This window comes from Pan troglodytes, chromosome 14 (assembly GCF_028858775.2).
Source record: "Pan troglodytes isolate AG18354 chromosome 14, NHGRI_mPanTro3-v2.0_pri, whole genome shotgun sequence".
Lineage (NCBI taxonomy): Eukaryota > Metazoa > Chordata > Mammalia > Primates > Hominidae > Pan > Pan troglodytes.
This window is the reverse complement of record NC_072412.2, coordinates 45,601,931-45,626,514: the sequence shown is the minus strand read 5'-3', so window position 1 is coordinate 45,626,514 and position 24,584 is coordinate 45,601,931. Positions and strand designations below refer to the sequence as shown.

General features: G+C 37.2%; 1 protein-coding gene across 3 annotated transcripts in view; it reads left to right on the top strand.

Annotated features, from left to right (window-relative positions):
- LOC129136776 (MAM and LDL-receptor class A domain-containing protein 1-like) overlaps window positions 1-24,584 on the top strand; it is a 275,011-nt gene that overhangs the window by 226,783 nt on the left and 23,644 nt on the right. For all 3 annotated transcript variants that reach the window (XM_063792149.1, XM_063792150.1, XM_063792151.1), the window contains exons 3-4: window positions 20,124-20,225; window positions 21,151-21,297. In XM_063792149.1, the coding sequence (XP_063648219.1) occupies window positions 21,180-21,297 (118 nt within the window). In that variant the 5' untranslated portion in view covers window positions 20,124-20,225; window positions 21,151-21,179. The remainder of the gene's footprint in view (window positions 1-20,123; window positions 20,226-21,150; window positions 21,298-24,584) is intronic.

Genomic DNA, 24,584 nt, shown 5'->3' with positions numbered 1-24,584 from the left:
CCATGTTTATAGAGATGGTGGTGTAGATATTTCCTTGTTTATAGAGATAGTGGTGTAGATATTTCCATGTTTATACTGTTGGCGGTGTAGTTATTTCCATGTTTATACAGATAGCGGTGTAGATATTACCATCTTCACACAGATAGCGGTTTAGATATTTCCATCTTTGCACAGATTGCGGTGTAGATATTTCCATGTTTACACAGATAGCGGTGTAGATATTTCCATCTTTGCACAGATGCCGGTGTCGATATTTCCATCTTTACACAGATAGCCATGTAGATATTTCCATGTTTTTACAGATAGCGGTGTAGATAATTCCTTGTTTATATAGATAGCGGTGTCGGTATTTCCATGTTTATAGAGATTGCAGTGTAGTTATTTGCAAGTTTATAGAGATGGCGGTGTAGATATTTCCATGTTTACACAGATAGCGGTGTAGATTTTCCATGTTTATAGAGATAGCGGTGTAGATATTTCCATGTTTATAGAGATAGCGGTGTAGGTATTTCCATGTTTATTCAGAGGGCGGTGTAGATATTTCCATGTTTATGCAGCTCTCCGTGTAGATATTTCCAAGTTTGTAAAAATAGCGGTGTAGATATTTCCATGTTTTTACAGATAGCGGTGTAGATATTTCCACGTTTACACAGGTAGCAGTGTAGATATTTTCATGTTTATACAGATAGCGGTGGAGATATTTCCATGTTTTTACAGATAGCGATGTAGATATTTCCATGTTTATATAGATAACGGTGTAGATATTTCCATGTTTATACAGATAGCGGTGTAGTTATTTCCATGTTTATACAGATACCGTTGTAGATATTTCCATGTTTATACTGATAGCGGTGTACATATTTCCAAGTTTATACATTTAGCCATGTAAATATTTCCCTGTTTCTGCAGATAGCGGTGTAGATATTTCCATGTTTATGCAGATAGCGTTGTAGGTATTTCCATGTTTATAGAGATAGAGGTGTAGATATTTCCATGTTTATACTGATGGTTGTGTAGATATTTCCATGTGTATACAGACGGCAGTGTAGATATTTCCATGTTTATAGTGATGGAGGTGTAGATATTTCCATCTTTATACAGATGACTGTGTAGATATTTCCATGTTTTTACAGATGGCGATGTAGATATTTCCATGTTTATACAGATAGCGGTGTGGATATTTCCATGATTATACACATGGCGGTGTTGATATTTCCATGTTTCTACAGATGACGGTGCAGATATTTCCATGTTTATACAGATGGCTGTGTAGATATTTAGATGTTTATGCAGATGGCGGTGTAGATATTTACATGTTTATAGAGATAGCGGTGTAGATATTTCCATATTTATACAGAAAGCTGTGTAGATATTTCCTTGTTTATACAGGTGACTCTGTAGATATTTCCACGTTTATACAGATGGAGGTGTAGATATTTCCATGTTTATAGAGATAGCGGTGTAATTATTTCCATGTTTATACAGATAGCGGTGTAGATATTTCCATGTTTATACAGATAACGGTGAACATATTTCCATGTTTATACAGATAGCGTTGTAGATATTTCCATTTTATACAGATAGTAGTGTAGGTATTTCCGTGTTTATAGAGATAGCGGTGTAGACATTTCCATGTTTATACAGAAGGCTGTGTAGATATTTCCATGTGTATACAGATGGCAGAGAATATATTTCCATGTTTATACAGATGAAGGTGTAGATATTTCCATGTTTATAAGTATGACTGTGTAGATATGTCTATGTTTTTACAGAAGCGGTGTAGATATTTCCATGTTTATACAGATAGCGGTGTGGCTTTTTCCATGTTTATACAGACAGTGGTGTAGATATTTCGCTGTCTATAAAGATGGCTGTGTAGATATTTCCATGTTTATGCAGATGGTGCTGTAGACATTTTCATGTTTATACAGGTGACTGTGTAGGTATTTCCATGTTTATACAGATGGCGGTGTAGATATTTCCAGGTTTATAGAGATAGCCGTGTAGATATTTCCATGTTTATACAGATAGCAGTGTAGATATTTCCATGTTTGTACAGATAGCGGTGCAGATATTTCCATGTTTATACAGATTGTGGTGTAGATATTTCTATGTTTAAACAGATAACGGTGTAGATATTTCCATGGTTATACAGGTAGCGGTGCAAATATTTCCATCTTTCTACAGATGGCTGTGTACATATTTCCATGTTTATACAGATGGCGGTGTAGATATTTCCATGCTTATGCAGATGGCGGTGTAGATATTTCCATGTATATAGAGATGACGGTGTAGATACATCTGTGTTTATAGAGATAGCGGAGAAGATAATTCCATGTTTATAGAGATGGTTGTGTAGATATTTCCTTGTTTATAGAGATAGTGGTGTAGATATTTTCATGTTTATACAGATACCTGTGTAGATATTTCCATGTTTATACAGATAGCGGTGTAGATATCTCCATGTTTATTCAGATGGCGGTGTAGATATTTCCATGTTCATACCGTTGGCGGTGTAGTTATTTCCATCTTTATACAGATAGCGGTGTAGACATTGCCATCTTTACACAGACAGCGGTGTACATATTTCCATGTTTATAGAGATACCGGAGTGGTTATTTCCATGTTTATAGTGATACGGTGTAGATATTTCCATGTTTAAACAGATAGCGGTGTAGATATTTCCATGTTTATACAGTCAGCAGTGTAGATATTTCCATGTTTATACAGATAGCTGTGTAGATATTTCCATGTTTATACAGATTGGGGTGTAGATATTTCCATGTTTATAGGGACAGCGGTGTAGATATTTGCATGTTTATAGAGATAGCGGTGTAGGTATTTCCATGTTTATACAGACAGCAGTGTACATTTTTCTATGTTTATATAGATAGCAGTGTACATATTTTCATGTTTATACAGACAGCGGTGTAGATATTTCCATGTTTACAGAGATAGCGGTGTAGATATTTCCATTTTTATACACATAGCGGTGTAGATATTTTCATGTTTATAGAGACAGCAGTGTACAGATTTCCATGTTTATACAGATAGTGGTGTAGATATTTCCATCTTTATACAGACAGTGGTGTAGATATTTCCATGTTTGTAGAGATAGCGGCGTAGATATTTCCATGCTTATAGAGATAGCGGTGTAGATATTTCCATGTTTATAGGGAGATAGGTGTAAATATTGCCATGTTTACAGAGGTAGCGTTGTAAATATTTCCATGTTTATACAGATAGTGGTGTAAATATTTTCACGTTTATAGAGATAGCGGTGTAGGTATTTCCACATTTATACAGATAGCAGTGTAGATATTTCCACGTTTATAGAGATAGCGATGTAGATTTTCCACGTTTATACACATCGGGGTGTAGATATTTCCACGTTTATACACATAGCGGTGTAGATATTTCCACGTTTATACAGATAGCGGTGTAGATATTTCCACGTTTATACAGATAGCGGTGTAGATATTTCCACGTTTGTAGAGACTGCAGTGAACATATTTCCATGTTTATAGACATTGCGGTGTAGATATATCCATGTTCATAGAGACAGCAGTGTTGATATTTCCACGTTTATAGAGATAGCGATGTAGATATTTACATGTTTAAAGAGACATCGGTGTAGATATTTCCACGTTTATAGAGATTGCGGTTTAGATATTTCCACGTTTATACAGAAACGGGTGAAGATATTTCCACGTTTACAGAGATATCAGTGTAGATATTTCCACGTTTATACAGATAGCGGTGTAGATATTTCCACATTTTTATAGATACCGGTGTAGATGTTTCCACTTTTATAGAGATAGCAGTGTAGGTATTTCCACGTTTATACAGATAGCGGTGTTGATATTTCCACGTTTATACTGATAGCGGTGTAGATATTTCCAAGTTTATAGAGATAGCGGTGTAGATATTTCCACGTTTACAGAGATAGCAGTGTAGATAATTCCATGTTTACAGAGACACCGGTGTAGACATTTCCACGTTTATAGAGATAGCAGTGTAGATATTTCCATGTTTATAAAGACAGCAGGGTAGATATTTTCATGTTTATAGGGATAGCGATGTAGATATCTCCATGTTTATAGAGACAGCGGTGTAGATATTTGCATGTTTATAGAGATAGCAGTGTATATATTTCCATGTTTATAGAGACAGAGGTGTAGATATTTCCATGTTTATACAGATAATGGTGTAGATATTTACATGTTTATGGAGACTGCGTTGTAGATATTTCCATGTTTATACAGATAGCGGTGTAGATGTTTCCATGTTCATACAGATAGCGGTGAAGATATTTCTATGTTTATAGAGATAGCGGTGTAGATATCACCATGTTTATAGAGATACCGATGTAGATATTTCCATGTTTATAGAGATAGCGGTGTAAATATTTCCATGTTTATAGAGATAGCGGTATAAGTATTTCCATGTTTATGCAGATATCAGTGTAAATATTTCCATGTTTAAAGAGATAGCGGTGTAAATATTTCCATGTTTTTAAAGATAGCCGTGTAAATGTTTACACGATTTTAGAGATAGCGGTGTAGATATTTCCACGTTTATACTGATAGAACTGTAGCTATTTCCATGTTTATACAAATGGCGGTGTAGATATTTCCATGTTTATAGAGATAGCGGTGTAGATATTTCCATGTTCCTACAGATGGCGCTGTAGAAATTTCCGTGTTTATAGAGATAGCGGTGTAGATATTTTCATGTTTATACAGATAGCGGTGAAGATATTTCCATGTTTATACAGATAGCAGTGAAGCTACTTCCATGTTTATACAGATAGCGGTTTAGATATTTCCATGATTTTACAGATAGCGGTGAAGATATTTCCATGTTAATACAGAAAGCGGTGAAGATATTTCCATGTTTAAACAGATAGCTGTGTTGATATTTCCATGTTTATACAGTCAGCGGTGTAGATATTTCCATGTTTATTCAGATAGCTGTGTAGATATTTCCATGTTTATACAGATTGTGGTGTAGATTTTTCCATGTTTATAGAGATAGCGGTGTACATATTTCCATGTTTATGAAGATGGCTGTGTAAATATTTCCATGTTTATACAGAGAGCAGTGTAAATGTTTACACGTTTACAGAGATAGCGGTGTAGACATTTCCAAGTTTATACAGATAGCGGTGTAGATATTTCTACGTTTACAGAGATAGCGGTGTAGATATTTCCACGTTCATACAGTTTGCGGTGTAGATATTTTCACGCTTGTAGAGATAGCTGTGTAGATATTTCCATGTTTATACAGATTGTGGTGTAGATATTTCCATGTTTATAGAGAGAGCAGTGTAGATATTTCCATGTTTATAAAGATGGCTGTGTAAATATTTCCATGTTTATACAGAGAGCAGTGGAAATGTTTACACATTTACAGAGATAGCGGTGTAGACATTTCCACGTTTATACAGATAGCGGTGTAGATATTTCTACATTTACAGAGATAGCGGTGTAGATATTTCCACATTCATGCTGTTTGTGGTGTAGATATTTTCACGCTTATAGAGGTAGCGGTGTTACTATTTCCACGTTTATACGGATAGCAGTGTAGATATTTCCACGTTTAAATTGTGGTGTAGATATTTCCACGTTTATAGAGATAGCGGTGTAGATATTTCCAAGTTTATAGAGACAGCGGTGTAGATATTTCCATGTTTATACAGACAGCGGTGTAGATATTTCTATGTTTATAGAGATAGCGGTGCAGATATATTCATGTTTATACAGACAGCGGTGTGGATATTTCCATGTTTTTAGAGATAGCGGTGTAAATATTTCCATGTTTATAGAGATAGCGGTGTATATATTTCTATGTTTATAGAGATACAGGTGTAAATATTTCCATGTTTATAAAGATAGCGGTGTAAATATTTCCATGTTTATACAGATAGCGGTGTAAAGATTTTCATGTTTATAGAGATAGTGTTTTAGATATTTCCATGTTTATACGGACAGCAGTGTACATATTTGCATGTTTGTAGAGACAGCGGTGGAGATATTTCCATGTTTATAGAAACCGCGGTGTAGATATTTGCATGTTTATACAGATAGCGGTGTAGATATTTCCATGTTTATACAGACAGCGGTGTAGATATTTCTATGTTTATAGAGATAGTGGTGCAGATATTTTCATGTTGATACAGACAGCGGTGTAGATATTTCCATGTTTACAGAGATAGCGGTGTCGATATTTCCATGTTTATAGAGATAGCGATATAGATATTGCCATGTTTATGGAGACAGTGGTGTATATATTTACATGTTTATAGAGATAGCGGTGTAAGTATTTCCATATTTATTCAGATAGTGGTGTAAATATTTTCATGTTTATACAGATAGCGGTGTAGGTATTTCCATGTTTATAGATATAGCGGTGTAGATATTTCCATGTTTATAGAGATAGCGGTGTACATATTTCCATGTTTATAGAGTAGCGGTATAAATATTTCCATGTTTATACACAAAGCGGTGTAAATATATTTCATGTTCATAGAGATAGCGGTGTAGATATTTCCACGTTTATACAGACAGTGGTGTAGATATTTCCATGTTTATAGAGACAGCAGTGTAGATATTTCCATGTTTATAGAGATAGCGGTGTAGATACTTCCACGTTTATAGAGATAGCGATGTAGATATTTCCACGTTTATACACATAGGGGTTTAGATATTTCCACGTTTTTACAGATAGCGGTGTAGATATTTCCACGTTTGTAGAGACAGCGGTGTAGATATATCCACGTTTATAGAGATAGCGGTGTAGATATTTCCATGTTTATAGAGACAGCAATGTAGATATTTCCACGTTTATAGAGATAGTGATGTAGATATCTCCATGTTTATGCAGACAGCGGTGGAGGTATTTCCACGTTTATAGAGATTACGGTGTAGATATTTCCACGTTTATACAGAAAGTGGTGTAGATATTTCCACGTTTACAGAGATATCGGTGTAGATATTTCCACGTTTATACAGATAGCAGTATATATATTTCCACATTTGTAGACATAGCGTTGTAGATATTTCCACGTTTATACATATAGCGGTGTAGATATTTCCACGTTTATACAGGTAGCGGTGTAGGTATTTCCACGTTTATAGAGACAGCGGTGAAGATATTTCCACGTTTATAGAGATAGCGGTGTAGATATTTCCATGTTCATCGAGACTGCAGTGTTGATTTTTCCACTTTTATAGAGATAGCGATGGAGATATCTACATGTTTAAAGAGACATCGGTGTAGATATTTCCACGTTTATAGAGATAGCGGTGTAGATATTTCCACGTTTATACAGAAAGTGGTGTAGATATTTCCACGTTTACAGAGATAGCGGTTTAGGTATTTCCACCTTTATACAGATGGCGGTGTAGATATTTCCACGTTTTTATAGATACCGGTGTAGATATTTCCACTTTTATAGAGACAGCAGTGTAGGTATTTCTACGTTTATACAGATAGCGGTGTTGATATTTCCACGTTTATACTGATAGCGGTGTAGATATTTCCACATTTAAAGATAGTGGTGTAGATATTTCCACATTTACAGAGATAGCGGTGTAGATAATTCCATGTTTACAGAGACACCTGTATAGATATTTCCACCTTCATAGAGATAGCGGTGTAGATATTTCCATGTTTATAGAGACAGCAGGGTAGATATTTGCATGTTTATAGGGATAGCGGTGCAGACATCTCCATGTTTAGAGAGACAGCGGTGTAGATATTTGCATGTTTATAGAGATAGCGGTGTAGATATTTCCATGTTTTTAGAGACAGAGGTGTAGATATTTCCATGTTTATACAGATAGCAGTGTAGATATTTCCATGTATATGGAGACAGCGGTGTAGATATTTCCATCTTTATACAGATAGTGGTGTAGACATTTCCATGTTTACACAGACAGCGGTGAAGATGTTTCCATGTTTATACAGATAGCAGTGTAGATATTTCCATGTTTATAGCGATAGCGGTGTAGATATTTCCACGGTTATGCAGAAAGCGGTGAAGATATTTCCATGTTTATAGAGGCAGCGTTGTAGATATTTCCATGTTTATACAGATAGCGGTGTAGATATTTACATGTTTATAAAATCAGCGTTGTAGATATTTCCACGTTTACAGAGATAGCGGTGTAGTTATTTCCACGTTTATACAGATATCGGTGTAGATATTTCCACGCTAATAGAGATAGCGGTGTAGTTATTTCCACGTTTATACAGATATCGGTGTAGATATTTCCACGCTAATAGAGATAGCGGTGTAGATATTTCCACTTTTATACAGATAGCGGTGTAGATATTTCCATGTTTATACAGATAGTGGTGTTGATATTGCCACGTGTATAGAGATAGCGGTGTAGATATTTCCATGTTTATACAGATAGCGGTGTAGATATTTCCACGTTTATACAGATAGCAGTGTAGCTATTTCCATTTTTTTACAGATAGCAGTGTAGATATTTCCACGTTTATACAGATAGCAGCGTAGATATTTCCTCATTTATAGAGACAGCGGTGTAGATATTTCCATGTTTATACAGATAGCGGTGTGGATATTTCCACGTTTATAGAGACAGCGTTGTAGATATTTCCAAGTTTATACAGATAGCGGTGTAGATATTTCCAGGTTTATAGAGACAGCGGTGTAGATATTTCCACGTTTATACAGATAGCGGTGTAGATATTTCCACTTTTATAGAGACAGCAGTGTTGATATTTCCACATTAATAGAGATAGCGGTGTAGATATTTCCACGTTTATAGAGGCTGCGGTGTAGATATTTCCACGTTTATACTGATAGCGGTGTAGATATTTCCAAGTTTATAGAGACAGTGGTGTAGATATTTCCACGTTTATAGAGATAGCGGTGTAGATATTTCCACGTTTATAGAGATAGCGATGTAGATATTTCCACGTTTATAGAGACAGCAGTGTAGATATTTCCACGTTTATACAGATAGCGGTGTAGATATTTCCACGTTTATACAGACAGCAGTGTAGATATTTCCACGTTTATGCAGATAGCGGTGTAGATGTTTCCACGTTTATACAGACAGCGGTGTAGATATTTCCACGTTTATACAGACAGCGTTGTACATATTTCCACGTTTATACAGATAGCGGTGTAGTTATTTCCACGTTTATACAGACAGCGGTGTACATATTTCCACGTTTATACAGATAGCGCTGTAGATATTTCCACGTTGATTTTGGGCAGGAAGAAGGTAGAAATAAGAAGGGGCAATGTTTTTGGCCTTATCATTGGCTTGACTATTTCATCTGGGTAACTTTATTTGCTAGGCAGGCTAACAAAACTGAATATTTAGCTTTTAGCCTTTGGAATAGAGGTAAGTAAGGAGAACAGACTTATGAGTGGAATAAGCAAATATATTTGCTACAGAAACTGGAAGTCAACAATATTTAGAAGTAAACTCCAACTTTCTTTGAAAATCTGTTCCCTCTCGTTCATTCCCTGTTTTAGTCATTGGCAGTTGTTTTTTCTCACTCAAAAAGTTCAGAGTAATTTTTACATATTCTTCTCTTTTTTTCACCTTTATATCAATTTGGCTAAAAAATATTATGGAGGGAATGTCCTACCTTATTTCTTAAATTTTCTCCTCTCATTTATTACTACTATTTATCCAACCCTGACTTTGTTCCAGCCCACATTTTTTTCCCCCTATGGGATATTTTTTTTCTTCCAATTTTAATGTATTCTACTCAACAATCTACTTCCAACAGATTATACTTTTTAACAGACTCCTATGGCCAGGTCTCCACTTCTCATAGATCCATCAATTAGTCTTACTGCCTCCAGGACAGAATTCAAATATTTTATCATCATATTAGCTCCTCACGATACTGCTCTTTTTCAGTAGTCCAATGTCCTCCTTCACAATTCCCCCAGGAATCCCATACTCTGGTCAAAACAAATTACTTGTGAGTTCAGCAACACAGTGTCCTCTAATTCTTGGGTATTATGCAAACCTCTTTTCCTCTGCCCGAAAGCCTCATTCCATGACTTTTCTTTTTCTTCTTCTTCGCATTTTTCCTCTCCTTCATCCTCTCCCTATCCTCCCCACCTTCTCTTCCCTCTTTTCTCCCCATTCCTCTCCCCTCTGTCCTCCTCCTACATTTCTCCTCCCTCCTTCCTCCACCTCCCTTGCCTTCTTCCTCTCCTTTCCTTTTTCTTCCTTCTTCTCCCTTCTGCCTTCTTTGTTCCTTCCTTTTCTTTCTTTCTTTCTTTCTTTCTTTTCTTTTTTTTTGATATGTCCTTCCACCATTTATGCTCAGGTTTCTGAGCAAAAGTTTCTTGTGAGTTGAGGTTTCTTGTGCAGCTAATTTTCCCTTATAGACTATCCCTCCACATTGCCACTACCACCCCCTACACACACACACACTCACACACACAGACACACACACACAGACACATGTGTATTGATTTATCTCCATGACTAAATTCTAAGTGCCTTGAGGCATAGTTCCTACCCTGTCTAATTCATTTGTGGACCCTAGAACAGAACAAGCACTTAATAAATATAGATTGACCAAATGATTGAACAAAGAACATGTGCAGTTATTCAAATGCCAAATATTTGAGATTTTGGATTATTTCTTCTTCCTTGTGAGATACATATGCTCTATTCCATAAAAAAAGCAGATTTAAATAAAATATCAAGGGAAGATGTTTTTAACAGTACTTACATTTGTGCTAAATATATTATATTATTTCTAGGTTTTTGTTTTAGTATGAGAAATGAAGCTAAGTCCTCAAACTATATAATGAGGCTTTATTGAAGAAGAATTAATCTGGGCCAAGCATTTCCCATATTTTAATAGACATACAGGTACTTTTGCCATATTATAACAGAAATATTGTTTTTAGAAATGAGTGGACTTAAAGAAAATGAGTGTACTTAAGTTGTAACATAGCCGTCTTGTGGTAAGTCTTTTTGGTTTATAGAAATGATTGTTTAGGAGGCTGAGGTGGACAGATCACTTGAGGTCAGGAGTTCAAGACCAGCCTGGCCAACATGGTGAAACCCCATCTCTACTAAAAATACAAAAATTAGCTGGGAATGATGGCGTGCCACTGTAATCCCAGCTACTCCAGAGGGTTGAACCTGGGAGGTGGAGGTTGCAGTGAGCTGAGATGGCACCACTGCACTCCAGCCTGGGTGACAAAAAAAGACTCTGTCCTGGAAAAAAAATGATATTTAGATTTCCTAAAAAGACTTCTTTTCACATACGTGGGCCACTATGCACCTGCCCTACACACCCCAGGGCTAGTATATTAGTCTATTATGGCTGCCATAACAAAGTACCTCAGACTGTGTTACTCAAACAATAGAAATTTATTTTTTCTTGATTATTGAGGCCAGACATCCAAGTTCAAAATGTCAGCAGGATTGATTGAGTTTTGTGTCCTTTCTTCTTGGCTTATAGATGGCTGTTTTCTCCCTGTGTCTTCACATGGTCATTCTATACCTGATTGTGACCTAAACTCTAGTTTAAGTACACCAGCCATATTGGATTAGGGGCACCCTGGTTACCTCATTTTACCTTAGTTAGCTCTATAAATGCTGTATTTCCAATACAGTCACTTTCAGTAGTACTTTGGGTTAACACTTCAACATAGGAATTTTGGGAGGCATGATTTAGCCCATAATAACCAAGTTCCAGACAACTAGAAACAGCTTCTATGTTCTAGGGCCTGCTGACATCATTAAAACTAGCCAGTCCTAGGCTTGCTTACCCTGCCTCCCCTGCTTCTTCTCCTAGAAACCAGAAGAAAATTTCTTACCCACATTTCACTCCTCTTCCTCTGCCTCCTGACTGACGCTGGGACTTTCCCACGTGCTCCCTCTTCTTGGAGAGGAGGTGTCTAGAGACACGCAAGAGGAGGTCTATACTCTGGGTGACCAAATAATCTGTATAACAGACTCCCATGACACGAATTTACCTATATAACAAACCCACATATGTACCCCGAAGTTAAAATAAAAGCTTTTTTTTTTAAAGTAAAAAACAACTCATAGAGCTGAATACTGGAAAATAGGAACTTTACCATATGTAAATTTATAAATAAATTTGAAAATGAAATGACCAACTTTTAAAGTTGAAAAATTCTGAGATGAGGAAGTTTATAATATATGGCTTATTTATTATACCATTATTTATGAAAATGAAACTATTATTTTACCATATATATTTCTCTTTACTCTAAAAATATATCATGAAGTCAGGAGTTCGAGACCAACCCGGGCAACATGGTGAAACCCTGTATCTACTAAAAATATAAAAATTAGCCAGGTGTGGTGGCACATACCTGTAATCCCAGCTACTGGGGAGGCTGAGATGGGAGAATCGCTTGAACTCAGGAGGCAGAGGTGGCAGTGAGCTGAGATCACGGCACTGCACTCCAGCCTGGGTGACAGGGTGAGATCCCATCTCAAACAAAAGAAAAAAGAAAAAAATACATATAAGCTATTTTATTTATAAAACTGCTTAGTATTAGGTATGTTCACAGTTTCTGAACACTTTGCAAATTGGACAATAAAACTAATTTTTAATATGAAAGAAATTGTTTAGCCTATTTCCAGATTTTCAAACAATACCGTTCTAACCTCTGCCCCTTCCAAGATATGAAATTTTATTGTACATTTATTGAAAAGAGGATCACTTTAGATTTTACCAAAGTAGCTAGTATGAAAAAAAAAATCAAGCCTTGCTATTGTGATTAAATAAGAACATGTTTAATCACTGATTCTTGAATAACACTGATTCTTAAAGAAACAGCTGATTATAATTTTGTATAACGATTTCATGCTGTGGCTCACAATCAGAATATTTTGAATATTCTGTGAATATTTTTAGATTGGTTTTTCAGGACTTTGCCTAAGTCTCATTTGTAAAGCCCTCAAATATACCAATCATCCCTTTATTAGAATCTGAATGATGCATATATATTATCCAGTTAAATAACTAAGGACCTTTTTTATTTTAGTAGCTTCCAGTTCTCTTTTAAGAGACAGTAACTGTTCCTTCCTTGAAATCCACTACAAATAAGGATAACTGACACATTGTCTAAAACCTCTGGAGTAAAAACTGGATGTCAATTATAACTTTTACCACAATGGCCTTGAGACTTGGACTTCATTTTCTACCCTCTGAGAGTGTCTGGACAATTTCATTTAATCTGTTTGTGCAAGATAAGATTGGAAGGATGGCAGGCCCTAGACATGTGACTTCAGTGGTACAGACACCTTGAAATGGTTGGCAAAGCCTTATTCCACTAATCATGTATCATTGATGGAGGATTTGAAAACCCCTAAACTAATATTGTACTGCCAGATTGTGGTACAATGTAAGAATAAGAGAAAGAGAGTTGGGCACAGTGGCTCACACCTGTAATCTCAGCACTTTGGGAGGCTGAGGTGGGCAGATCACCTGAGGTCAGGAGTTCGAGACCAGCCTCAACCTGGCCAACATGACAAAACCCTATCTCTACTAAAAATACAAAAATTAGCCAGGCGTGGTCGTGGGCCCCTGTAGTCCCAGCTACCGGGGAGGCTGAGGCAGGAGAATCGCTTGAACCTTAGAGGCAGAGGTTGCAGTGAGCCGAGATTGTGCCACTGCACTCCAGCCTGGGAAACAGAGTGAGACTCTGTCTCAAAAAAAAAAAAGAAAGAAAGAAAGAAAGAGTGAGAGGAGAGAGGGAAGAAGGGAGAATTAATATGAGTATAAATAACTGACATCTTTAAATAGCTTTGAGCTCTGGGATTGAATGCACTAAAATAAAAATAGCTGTCCAGATTTATTAATTGACAATTTATGCATACCAGGCCAAAATACTTACTCATATACCACTGGTTTTATGGTTGTAAATTCCAGTTTTCAGGCCAAAGGTAGTTAAAGTGGTAGACACTGGTGAAAGAAATGTAACACTTTTGACAAAAGCTACGTTTTTAATTCCATGCAATTTGTACTCAACTGTTTTGCTATTTTTGTTTATAGTGCTTCTGGGTTTTTTTTTGTCTTGTGTAAATAGTGATGAATTAGAGATAATATGCAACATTTAACTGAACTATGGCCAATATTTAGTTATGTAGCTCTAGGGACAGAAGATTTGTAGCTATTATAGGAATCTACAAAAATTACAGTTTTAATTGTTTCATGGTAATCGTTATTGTGCAATCTTAGCTTCATTTATTGCCAACATTCCCTTAATTGCATATGCAGCTTTGTTTTCAGTGCATCTTACATTCAAGAGGATTTGCATATTCATCATTTGTAAACTCCCATTATGAGAAACCAGATTGTGGATGCATTCATAAATCATTTCCATAACCAATTGCTTCAGTTTTATCACAAATAAAAGTGAACATGATGTATATTGAGTCTACAATGTTTTAAAATTTTTCATCAGGTTGTTCTTAGGCCATTTATTCATTTATCAAACAAGTATACATTGAGCACCTATTATGCCAATAAGTTTTTTAGATAGTCGTGTGATAGCAGTGAAAAGGCAAATAGTAATCATTGCGTTCACCAAGCTTACAATTTAGTCAGGGAGAAAAATGATACTAAGCAAATAAATTAAAAATATAGTTTATGTCAAGTGGTGATATTTGCTATGGAGAACAGTAAAACAAAAAACTGTGATAAGAAGTTCTAGAAATGAGGATGAGATGGTGATGTTTAAATAGTCAGTATGGTCACATTAAAACATATAATCTGAGAAAAATAGCCAAACAATAGAGGAAATAAGCCATGTGAATATTACATATGTTGACAAAAAGAGTCAAGCTTTGTAAAATATTAAAAGAGATTTATTCTGAGCCAAACATGAGTGATAAATGGCTCATGACACAGTCCTCAGGAGATCCTGAGAACAGGTGCCCAAGGTAGTTGGGCTACAAGTTGGTTTTACACAATTTGAGGAGACATAAAATATCAATCAATGAATGCAAGATGTACATTGGTTGAGTTTAGAAATGCAGAACAACTGGAAGAGGGGGCTTCCAGGTCATAGGTAGATTCATAGATTTTCTGGTTGACCATTGGTTGAGTTATTATCTGAAGACCTGGAATCAATAGAAAGTAATGTCTAGGTTACAATAAGAGCTCGTAGAGACCAAGGTTTTACCATGTAGATGAAGCCTCCAGATAGCAAGCTTCAGAGAAAATAGACTGTAGATGTTTCTTATCATACTTAGTTTGTTCTACCAGTAATTGCAAAAGGGAGGAGGGTATAATGAGGCATGTCTGGCTTCACTTTCCCATCATGGCCTGAACTAGTTTTACAGGTTAACTTCGGAATGTCTGTAGATGAGAGGAGGAGTCCATTCAGATGGTTGGGGGCTTAGGATTTAATTTTTTTATTTATATATCCAGCTATAAATGCAGAGGCCTTGAGGAAAGAGGCTTTGGTTTATATGAGGAAGGTCATAGTAAGGCATTGATGTTTACTTCATGTAGGATGAAAACCCATTGAAAGGCTTTAAGCAGAGGAGACATGATCTGACCCTCAAGATTATAGTGGAGCAGGGACAAGGACAGAAAGACAAATTAAGAAGTTACTAAGATGATCAGGAAAGAGATGATGTTTCCTGAGCCAGAGTTGGTAGTAGTAGTGGAGGTCGTAAGATGTAGTTGGATTCTGGATGTGGTTTATTGATAATGCAGAAATTTGCTGATGGATTGCATATTTGGTGAGAGAGAGAGAAAGAGATGAGTCTTGGAAGACCCCAAATTTCTCGCCTTAACTAGAAGGATGGAGTTTCATTAACTGGGATAAGAAAGGCTGTGGGAAGAGAAAGTTTACGTTGAGAAAAATCAGAAGTTTATTGAGATAGTAACCGCCCAAGGGGTTCACCTTGCCAGCTGCCTGGGCAGAGCCAATTCATCAAGATGGGAATTGTAATAGAGAAAGAGTAATTCATGCAGAGCCGGCTATGTGGGAGACTGGAGTTATATTATCCCGCAAATCAGTCTCGCTGAGCATTCAGGGATCAGAGTTTTTAAGGATAACTTGGTGGGTGGGGGGAAGCCAGTGAGCCAGGAGTGCTGACTGGTCAGAGATGAAATCATAGGAAGTCGGAGCTGTCTTCTTGTGCTCAGTCGGTTCCTGAGTTGAGGCCACAAGATCACATGAGCCAATTTATTGACCTGGATGGTGCCAGTTGATCCATCAAGTGCAGGTTCTGTGAAATATGTCAAGCACTGATCTTAGAAGCAGTTTAGGGAGGGTCAGAATCTTGTAGCCTCCAGCTGCATGACTCCTAAACTATAATTTCTATTCTTGTGGCTAATGTTAGTCCTACAAAGGCAATCTAGTCCCCAGACAAGAAAGAGGTCTGCTCTGGGAAAGGGCTGTTTCCGTCCTTGTTTAAACTATAAACTAAGTTCCTCCCAAAGTTAGTCCAGTCTCCACCCAGGAATGAGCAAGGACAGCTTGGAAGTTAGAAGCAAGATGGAGTCGATTAAATTAGATCTCTTTCACTGTCTCAGTCATACTTTTGCAAAGGTGGTTTCAAGATTTACACCTATTTCTGTGACCCGAGGGAAGAGGCTTAAGTCAGTATCAGGATACTGCTGGAGTGTAGAGTTGGAGTCCACAAAAATTTTGGGCCTGAGGTATAATTTTATGAGTCCCCAGCATTTAGGAAAGGGTTTAATAGCATGTTACTAGGTGATATTAACAAGGTTGTGGGTGTGTAGAGAGGAGAAGAGATGGAGGGACTGAGCTTCCAGGCAGTCTCATGTTGAGCAGATGAGGGAAAACCACAAGAGAGACTGAGAAAAAAAATAGGTGGTAACACAATCAGAAAACCAGAAAAGAGTTTTATGCAAAAGCCTGGTGAAGAAAATATTTCAAGAAAAAGGGAGGGATCAGCTCTGTCCAATATTACTGATATGTCAAATATGTTGATGAAAAAAATTAAATATGAGATTTAGCGATATAGAGGTCAATCTTGATATATGCAGTTTCAGGGGAGCGGTAAAGGTGATGAAAAAACAAACAAACAAATAAGGAATAAAATACTGATCCATGCTACAACATGGATGAACCTCAAAAACATTTTGCTGAGTGAAAGGAACCAAGCACAAAGGCTACAGCCTGCCTGATTCCATTTATGTGAAATAGCAGAGTTGGCAAATCCATAGAGATAGAAAGCAGATGTAGTGGCTGCCAGGGTAGGGGGGAGAAGAGAGAATGGTGAAGTGACTGATGGGTACAAGTGATGAAAATGTCTTGGAATTAGGTAGTTTGATGATTGCACAACATTTCAAATTTAATAAAAGCCACTGACTTGTACACTTTTTTGTTGTAGTTGTTGAAGCAGAGTTTTGCTCTTGTTGCCCAAGGTGGAGTGCAGTGGCACGATCTCAGTTCACTGCAACCCTGCCTCCTGGGTTCAATTGATTCTCCTGTCTCAGCCTCCTGAGTAGCTGGGACTACAGGCATGCAACACCACACCTGGCTAATTTTTGTATTTTTAGTAGAGACGGAGTTTCGCCATGTTGGCCAGGCTGATCTTGAACTCCTGACCTCAGGTGATCCATCTGCCTCAGCCTCCCAAAATGCTGGGATTACAGGCATGAGCCACTGTGCCCGGCTTTTTTTTTTTTTTTTTTTTTTTTTGAGTTGGACTCTCACTCTGTTGCCCAGGCTAAAGTGCAGTGGTGCGATCTCGGCTCACTGCAACCTCCACCTCCTGGGTTCAAGCAATTCTCCTGCCTCAGATTTCCTAGCTGGGATTACACGCGTGTGCCACCATGCCTTGCTAATTTTTGTATTTTTAGTAGAGATGGGGTTTCACCATGTTGGCCAGGCTGGTCTCGAACTCCTGAACTCAAGTGATCCACCTGCCTCGGCCTCCCAAGTGCTGGGATTACAGTTGTGAGCCACTGTGCCCAGCCTACTTGTACACTTTAAAATAGATAAAATGGAAATGGTTAATGATATGTTTTGTGAAGTGTATCTCAATTAAAAAAACTGTTATTGACATAGATTCAAGAGAGAATAGGAGGGGAAAGAACTGGTGTTTGAGTCAGTGTGAGAATAGGCAGAACTTTGAGAAGTTAGTTGGAGAAGGTTGTCGGATCAGGAGAATGTTTTTCTAAGATGGATGAAGTTTTGGCCATTTAGGTCCTGAAGGAAATGATCTTGTAGAGAAAGAGAACACATCGTTGTAAATGAGAGGAGAGGAAATTGGCAGCATGATTCCTTAAATAGCCGAGCAGAGATGAAATTTCTGTCTAAATGGAAGACGTCATCCAGAGAAGGGCATGGAGAGTTGACCCGCTCCTGCAAGGGGCAAAGCGTGTGGACAGCTGGCCAGTGAGATTGATGATGCGACTAGTAAAGTTTTCTTCTGATTTCTCTCATTTTCCCAATGAAATGTGAAGCAAGGTGGTGAGCTGAGAATGACAATAGGGAAGGAAGAGCTGGAAGTTAAAAGAGGGAATAGAAAGCTTTGAATAGTTGTCTAGGAATGCGGAAAAGGAAAGAATGAGGGTCACCCTGATGCCAATGGAGTGAGTAGTCATGAATACGAAGTCATTTCAGTCTGCATGATTGTGGACAAAGTGAAATCTGCATGATTTCTTCACTCATTCAGCTGCACAGATACAGGCTAGAGTAAGTGAAGGGATTTATTTTCTAGAGTTTTTGCCATGAGAGTATGGAGAAGTATGAGCATGGCCAGGGAGTGATTGCTTGTCTGACATCTCTAATAAAGGAAATGAAGACAAGATAGGTGAGGGAAATAACTGAAAATAATTTAGGATCCTGGGCTTGTAGAAGCTGGCACAGCTGAAATACTGTTAGAGTAGAGATATGAAAAGAAGTGAGCTGGACAGATAGGGATGATGGTTGGTGAGTGGACCACTTGAAATGAAGACAAGGAAACGTTATCATCATTAGTAATGGTAATACTTCTTTTGAAGAGTGGTGGCAAAGGTTGTTTTTCATCGAAGTTCTCCTTCAAAGTCATCAATAAGAAGAGATCAAGAAACTGAGAAGCAAATAAAAGTGAATATTTACATGACAGAATGACAGTGAGCTCAGAGCTAGAATCTTCAGGGGTTGAGGGGCAGGGCATCCTCAGGGCTCACCTACAGTGTCTGTAGGTGATTGTAACAAGCTGGAACAGTGAGGGGTGACATTTGACATGAGAGTCAAAGCTTGGGTATTTAGGAAGGTCAGAGGGAGAATTGTCTGCAAGTGGTATGGGCAGAACGGACTCCTAGTCTACCTTCAAGTCTTATATTGGGGGGCTTGGGGAAAAGAAAACAAAAACACAGGCACAATTTTTTTTTTTTTGAGATGGAGTCCTGCTCTGTCACCCAGGGTGGAGTGAAGTGGCGTGACCTTTGCTCACTGCAACCTCCACCTCCTGGGTTCAAGCAATTCTCCTGCCTCAGCCTCCCTAGTAGCTGGGATTATGGATGCATGCCACCACGCCCAGATAATTTTTGTATTTTTAATAGAGACGGGGTTTCACCATGTTGGCCAGGCTCATCTTGAACTCCTGACCTCAGGTGATCCACCCTCCTTGGCCTCCCAAAGGCCAGCCCATGCCTGGGATTACAGGTGTGAGCCACCATGGCCGGCCAACAGGCACAATTTGGGAAGGCTCCAGAGAAAGCAGTTCCAGGGAAGATCCACCTTCCACGTTTAAGGGGCACCATATCTTGTATTGGACACATGTACAACTGTCCTTCAAATAGTAGACTCTGAGTTCCAACATTAGGGCAATTTTTTTACTCCTATGAAGGATTGGCTTTGGGGCTTGCCTGTCATTATGGAGAAATGATTAAAATTCTGAAACATTGGCATAGTTGTTTTGTTCTGTTTTTCTCTGTCTCTATTTGAGTGGTGTGTGTGTGTGTGTGTGTGTGTGAGAGAGAGAGAGAGAGAGAGAGAGAGAGATAGGGTTACGTAAAGGGTGATGATACCATAAAGAGAAATTGGTTACAGAGTGCTTTGTAGAATGAATATTAACATTAAAGAAAAATACTTGAGTCTTTCCAGTTGCACCTGCATTTCACTTCTTGCCAATCTTTAAATTTAACAGATGGAATTTTACTGTGTCAAGAAGCATTGAATGCTGAGCGGGAGCTATGTCATCCAGATACAGATCTCTGCAGATTTGATGCTACAGATGAAGAGTTGAGATGTAAGTGTTAAATTGAGATATTCACTTTTCTGGTATATATGCAATATGTGAGACTCAGAGACCACTCACAGGAAAGTGCACACGCCAACCTTTGTTGACATTAATGTCCTAGTTTTAGCTGGAGTGTTATTGGGAGGCTGTGGTGGTTTATACTAAATACATCAATTTAAGGCGATGTCATTTTGTGAAACAAACTGAAGCCATTGTGGAATGATATGCAATGTTTCTTCTATAAAATTTCAGTGTGATTATGAATAGTAAATAATTTAAACTAACTAATCTAATCCCATAAAGTAGGTAAGGTAAAATATAAAGCCATTTTAAAAATTGTTGACTGGGTATGGTGGCTCATGCCTGTAATCCCAGCACTTTGGGAGGCCGGGATGAGAGGATTGCTTGAGGCCAAGAGCTCAAAATTAGCCTGGGCAATATAGCAAGATGTCATCTCTACCAAAAAAAAAAAAAAAGAATTACCTGAGCATGGTGGCATGCACCTGTGGTCCTAGCTACTTGGGAGGCTGAGGCTGGAAGATTGCTTGAGCCCAGGAGTTTGAGGCTACAGTGGGCTATGATTGCAACACTGCATTTGGCCTGGGTGGCAGAACAAGACCCTGTCTCTTAAAAAAATTAAAACATATTGTGACTGAAGTGGTGACACATACAACAAAAACTAGGAATCTCCTTTTTTATGGCAATGGGTCACATTTGAGAGGATATTGTACATGTGGATCAACTGAGAAATTTTTGCAAAATGGAGTTGCTGGTACACTCTAAGGCTTATTGAATCCCAACTTCCAGATATAAATTAGTGTGTGCTGATGTGTATGTGTGTATATAAGCCTTTTGGTTGATTACAACACATAACTTGGTTAAGCAGCCACTCTAGCAGACTAATAGTCCACCAAGATCTTTTTCTCCCGTTTAGTGTGTCAGGCCTGTGGGTTTGAATTTGACATGTGTGAGTGGACGTCAGAAGCATCTGCTGGCCAAATTTCCTGGATGTGCACAAAAGCAAGAGAGATCCCTGCATTCGAATCCACACCTCAGCAGGATCAAGGAGGTGATGATGAAGGTAGAAAAAAAATAATATCTTTTATGTATTACTTTCAGAATTCTGCTTTATGGTGACTAGTTATAAGACATTACATAGGAGGCCTTGGTGAATATACTGAGTATATTTTATTGAAAATACATTCTACCATAGGAGCTGAAGGTGAAAATAACAATTATGTTTCCAACAGTGTAAAACAAGAATTATACTAGGTTAACAATATTTTTTAAGTTTTATTATTTCCTTCAGGATTTATTATCGTGTGAACAAAAAGTATTAAAAGGCTTTTTTTTTTTTTTTTTTTTTTTGAGACAGAGTCTCACTCTGTCACCCAGGCTGGAATGCAGTGGTGAGATCTCGGCTCACTGCAACCCCCGCCTCCTGGGTTCAAGTGATTCTCCTGTCTCAGCCTCCCAAGTAGCTGGGACTACAGGCATGTGCTACCATGCCTGGCTAATTTTTGAATTTTTAGTAGAGACAGGAATTCACCATGTTGGCCAGACTGGTATCAAACTCCTGACCTCAAGTGATCCACCCACCTTAGCCTCCTGAAGTGCTGAGATTACAGGTGTGAGCCATCATGCCCAGCCAAGTCAGCCAGCTCTTTCTTTCTCTCTTTCTTTTTTCTTTCTTTCTTTCTTTCTTTCTTTCTTTCTTTCTTTCTCTTTCTTTCTTTCTTTCCTTCCTTCCTTCCTTCCATCCATGCTTCCTTCCTTCCTTCTTTCTTTCTTTCTCTCTTTCTTTCAACACTGCTCTGTTGTCAATGTGTTTCTTCCTCTTGCTAACATATTAATTTGTATTTTCTGTTTACTTTTATTCTTTTTGCTCTTTTTTCTTTCTTCCTTTTCTTGGAGGGGTGAGTATTGTTACATTTTTATTTTTATTTTTTTCACTGATCTGGAAGCTTTAATTTGTATATCTTATTGTTATGACTATTCTTAATTTTTAGGGTATATTCTTTATATGAAATTTCTTTAACAAAACCTAAAGTGCTCTAGTATTTCTGCCTTCTTGAACATGAGAAAGACCAAACTATCATTTAATTATTTTTTTGGTCCTGAGTTACAGTTGAACATTTTAAAGAGTTTTAAAGTCAATATCTTGTTATGATACTTGTAATTAGTAAGTTTATATATTTCATTATTTTTCTTACTCACCATTGTTTTTTAGATTTCATGCTTTCCTTCTTGGTTCCCTTATCCCCTTGCAAAGGTTGACTCTTTAATCAATTTTTCTTTTATTTAGAAAAGATCTGTGGTGATGAGCTCCCATAGTACCTGTAAACTTAAAAAGTTTTAAAATTGTTCTCACTTCAAAATAATAATTTATCTGGTCATACAATTTTAGAATTTTTTTTTTTAATTTCTAAGTACAGGGTGATTTTCCCTCTTTAGCTCCTGATATGTGCTGTAGTGACGGAGAAGTCTGAGTGCATGTAATGGTTTTTAGTTTAATGCAGATTTTAAAAATGTTTCTTTATCTTTGTTATTTGAAAATTTCAGTATGATGAGTGCAGGAATGAGTATATGTTTAATTTTTAATGCTCAGAATGCACATATATCATCACTTGCAGAAATTATGTTATTCTATTCAAGTAATTCTCTCTTACTCCCTCTAATCTTTTCATCTTGAGTTTCTATTAAACACAACTAATTTTCACACTCCATAACCTGACTCCTCCTTTTTATTTTCTATATAATTTACTCTAGTTTGAGTTACATTTCAGGGCTTCTGGTACATGAATTTTCTCTTTGACACTATGGCCAGTCTAGGTTATATTCTGCCTATTGGGCATTTAATTTAAAGTCTTAATTTATTTTTGTTTTAAGTGTATACTTGCTAATATTTTCTTATTTATTTCCTAGTGTATCTTAATATGTTTTTAATAGAATGTATTAGAATTGCATGAAATTTAATTTCTTTTTTGTACAATTTATAAATGTAATTCGTTTTTGCTGTCTTTAGCATTATATTTATATATTTTACTGTGCAGATTATTATTTTTTATTTTTTTATTTTTTGGGGGTAGCAGTAATATTATTATTATGGTTATTTATTTTATTTAAGTTCCAGGCTACGTGTGCAGGATGTGCAGGTTTGTTACATAAGTAAACATGTGCTGTGGTGGTTGGCTGCACCTGTCAACCCATTACCTAGGTATTAAGACCAGCGTGCATTAGCTATTTATCCCAATGATCTCCCTCCCCTCACCCCTCAACAGGCCCCAGTGTGTGTTGTTCCCCTTCCCTGCGTCTGTGTTCAAGTTGTTCAGCTCCCACATATAAGTGAGAACATGTGGTGCTTGGCTTTCTGTTCCAGCATTAGTTTGCTCAGTATAATGGCTTCCAGCCCCATCCATGCTCCTGCAAAGGACATGATCTCATTCCTTTTTATGGATGCATAGTATTCCATGGTGTATATGTACCACATTTCCTTTATCCAGTCTATCATTGATGGGCATTTGGGTTGATTCCATGTCTTTGCTATTGTGAATAGTGTACAGACTATTTTTAAAAAGATTAATAGACTTTACTTTTTAGAATTACTCTTTTCAAACTGCTTTTTGCCTTGCAGGTGCCTTGTAATTTTTTGTTGAAAGTCAGACATGATTTACTGTGCAAAAGACATTAATGTAAATAGTGTAAGCTTTTACATTACGTTTATCCAGTTAAGGATCATATTATGCTTAGTATTTGCTGTAGCTGTAAATATGTGAGGCTAAAATTTGGTCTCATGTTCTTGTTTTTGTCTTTCTTGTTGTATTTGGGTTTCCTTAGAGACTTCTTTTTAAATAAATGTCAGAGACGTGCAGCAGTTTCAGTAGCATGAAGAAGCATTTCAGACTTTATTTTTGAAAATGAAGTTGTAAAATTATAGAAATCTCGTTATAAATCTGTGTTTGCATTGTTATTAAGTTCAAGAACAGCTCCAACTGGTTTTAAATATCAGATGGGGAAAAATTTATATACAATATCTTTATGTAAAACAAAATCCATAGGTGACGTTTAAAAGGACTGTAGATATCTCATACCTCTATGTGGCTTGGTAAGAAAGAAGACATTTTAAGTTGTATTTCCTAAAACTATAAAGGATTTTCTACAAAAAGTAAATCAAAAAATCATCCAGAGGGGCAAGAATTCTGGGAAGGATGAAGAGAAATTCTTGATTAAAAAAGGATTGAATTGTGATATTTAAAAGAAAATGACAATAATTTGGTGGTATAGCAATTTGTATATGTAGGTTTCTTTTACAGGAATCTTGAATTTTTACCAAAGGGTGTTATCAAATTTTGATTATAGAAATTAGGA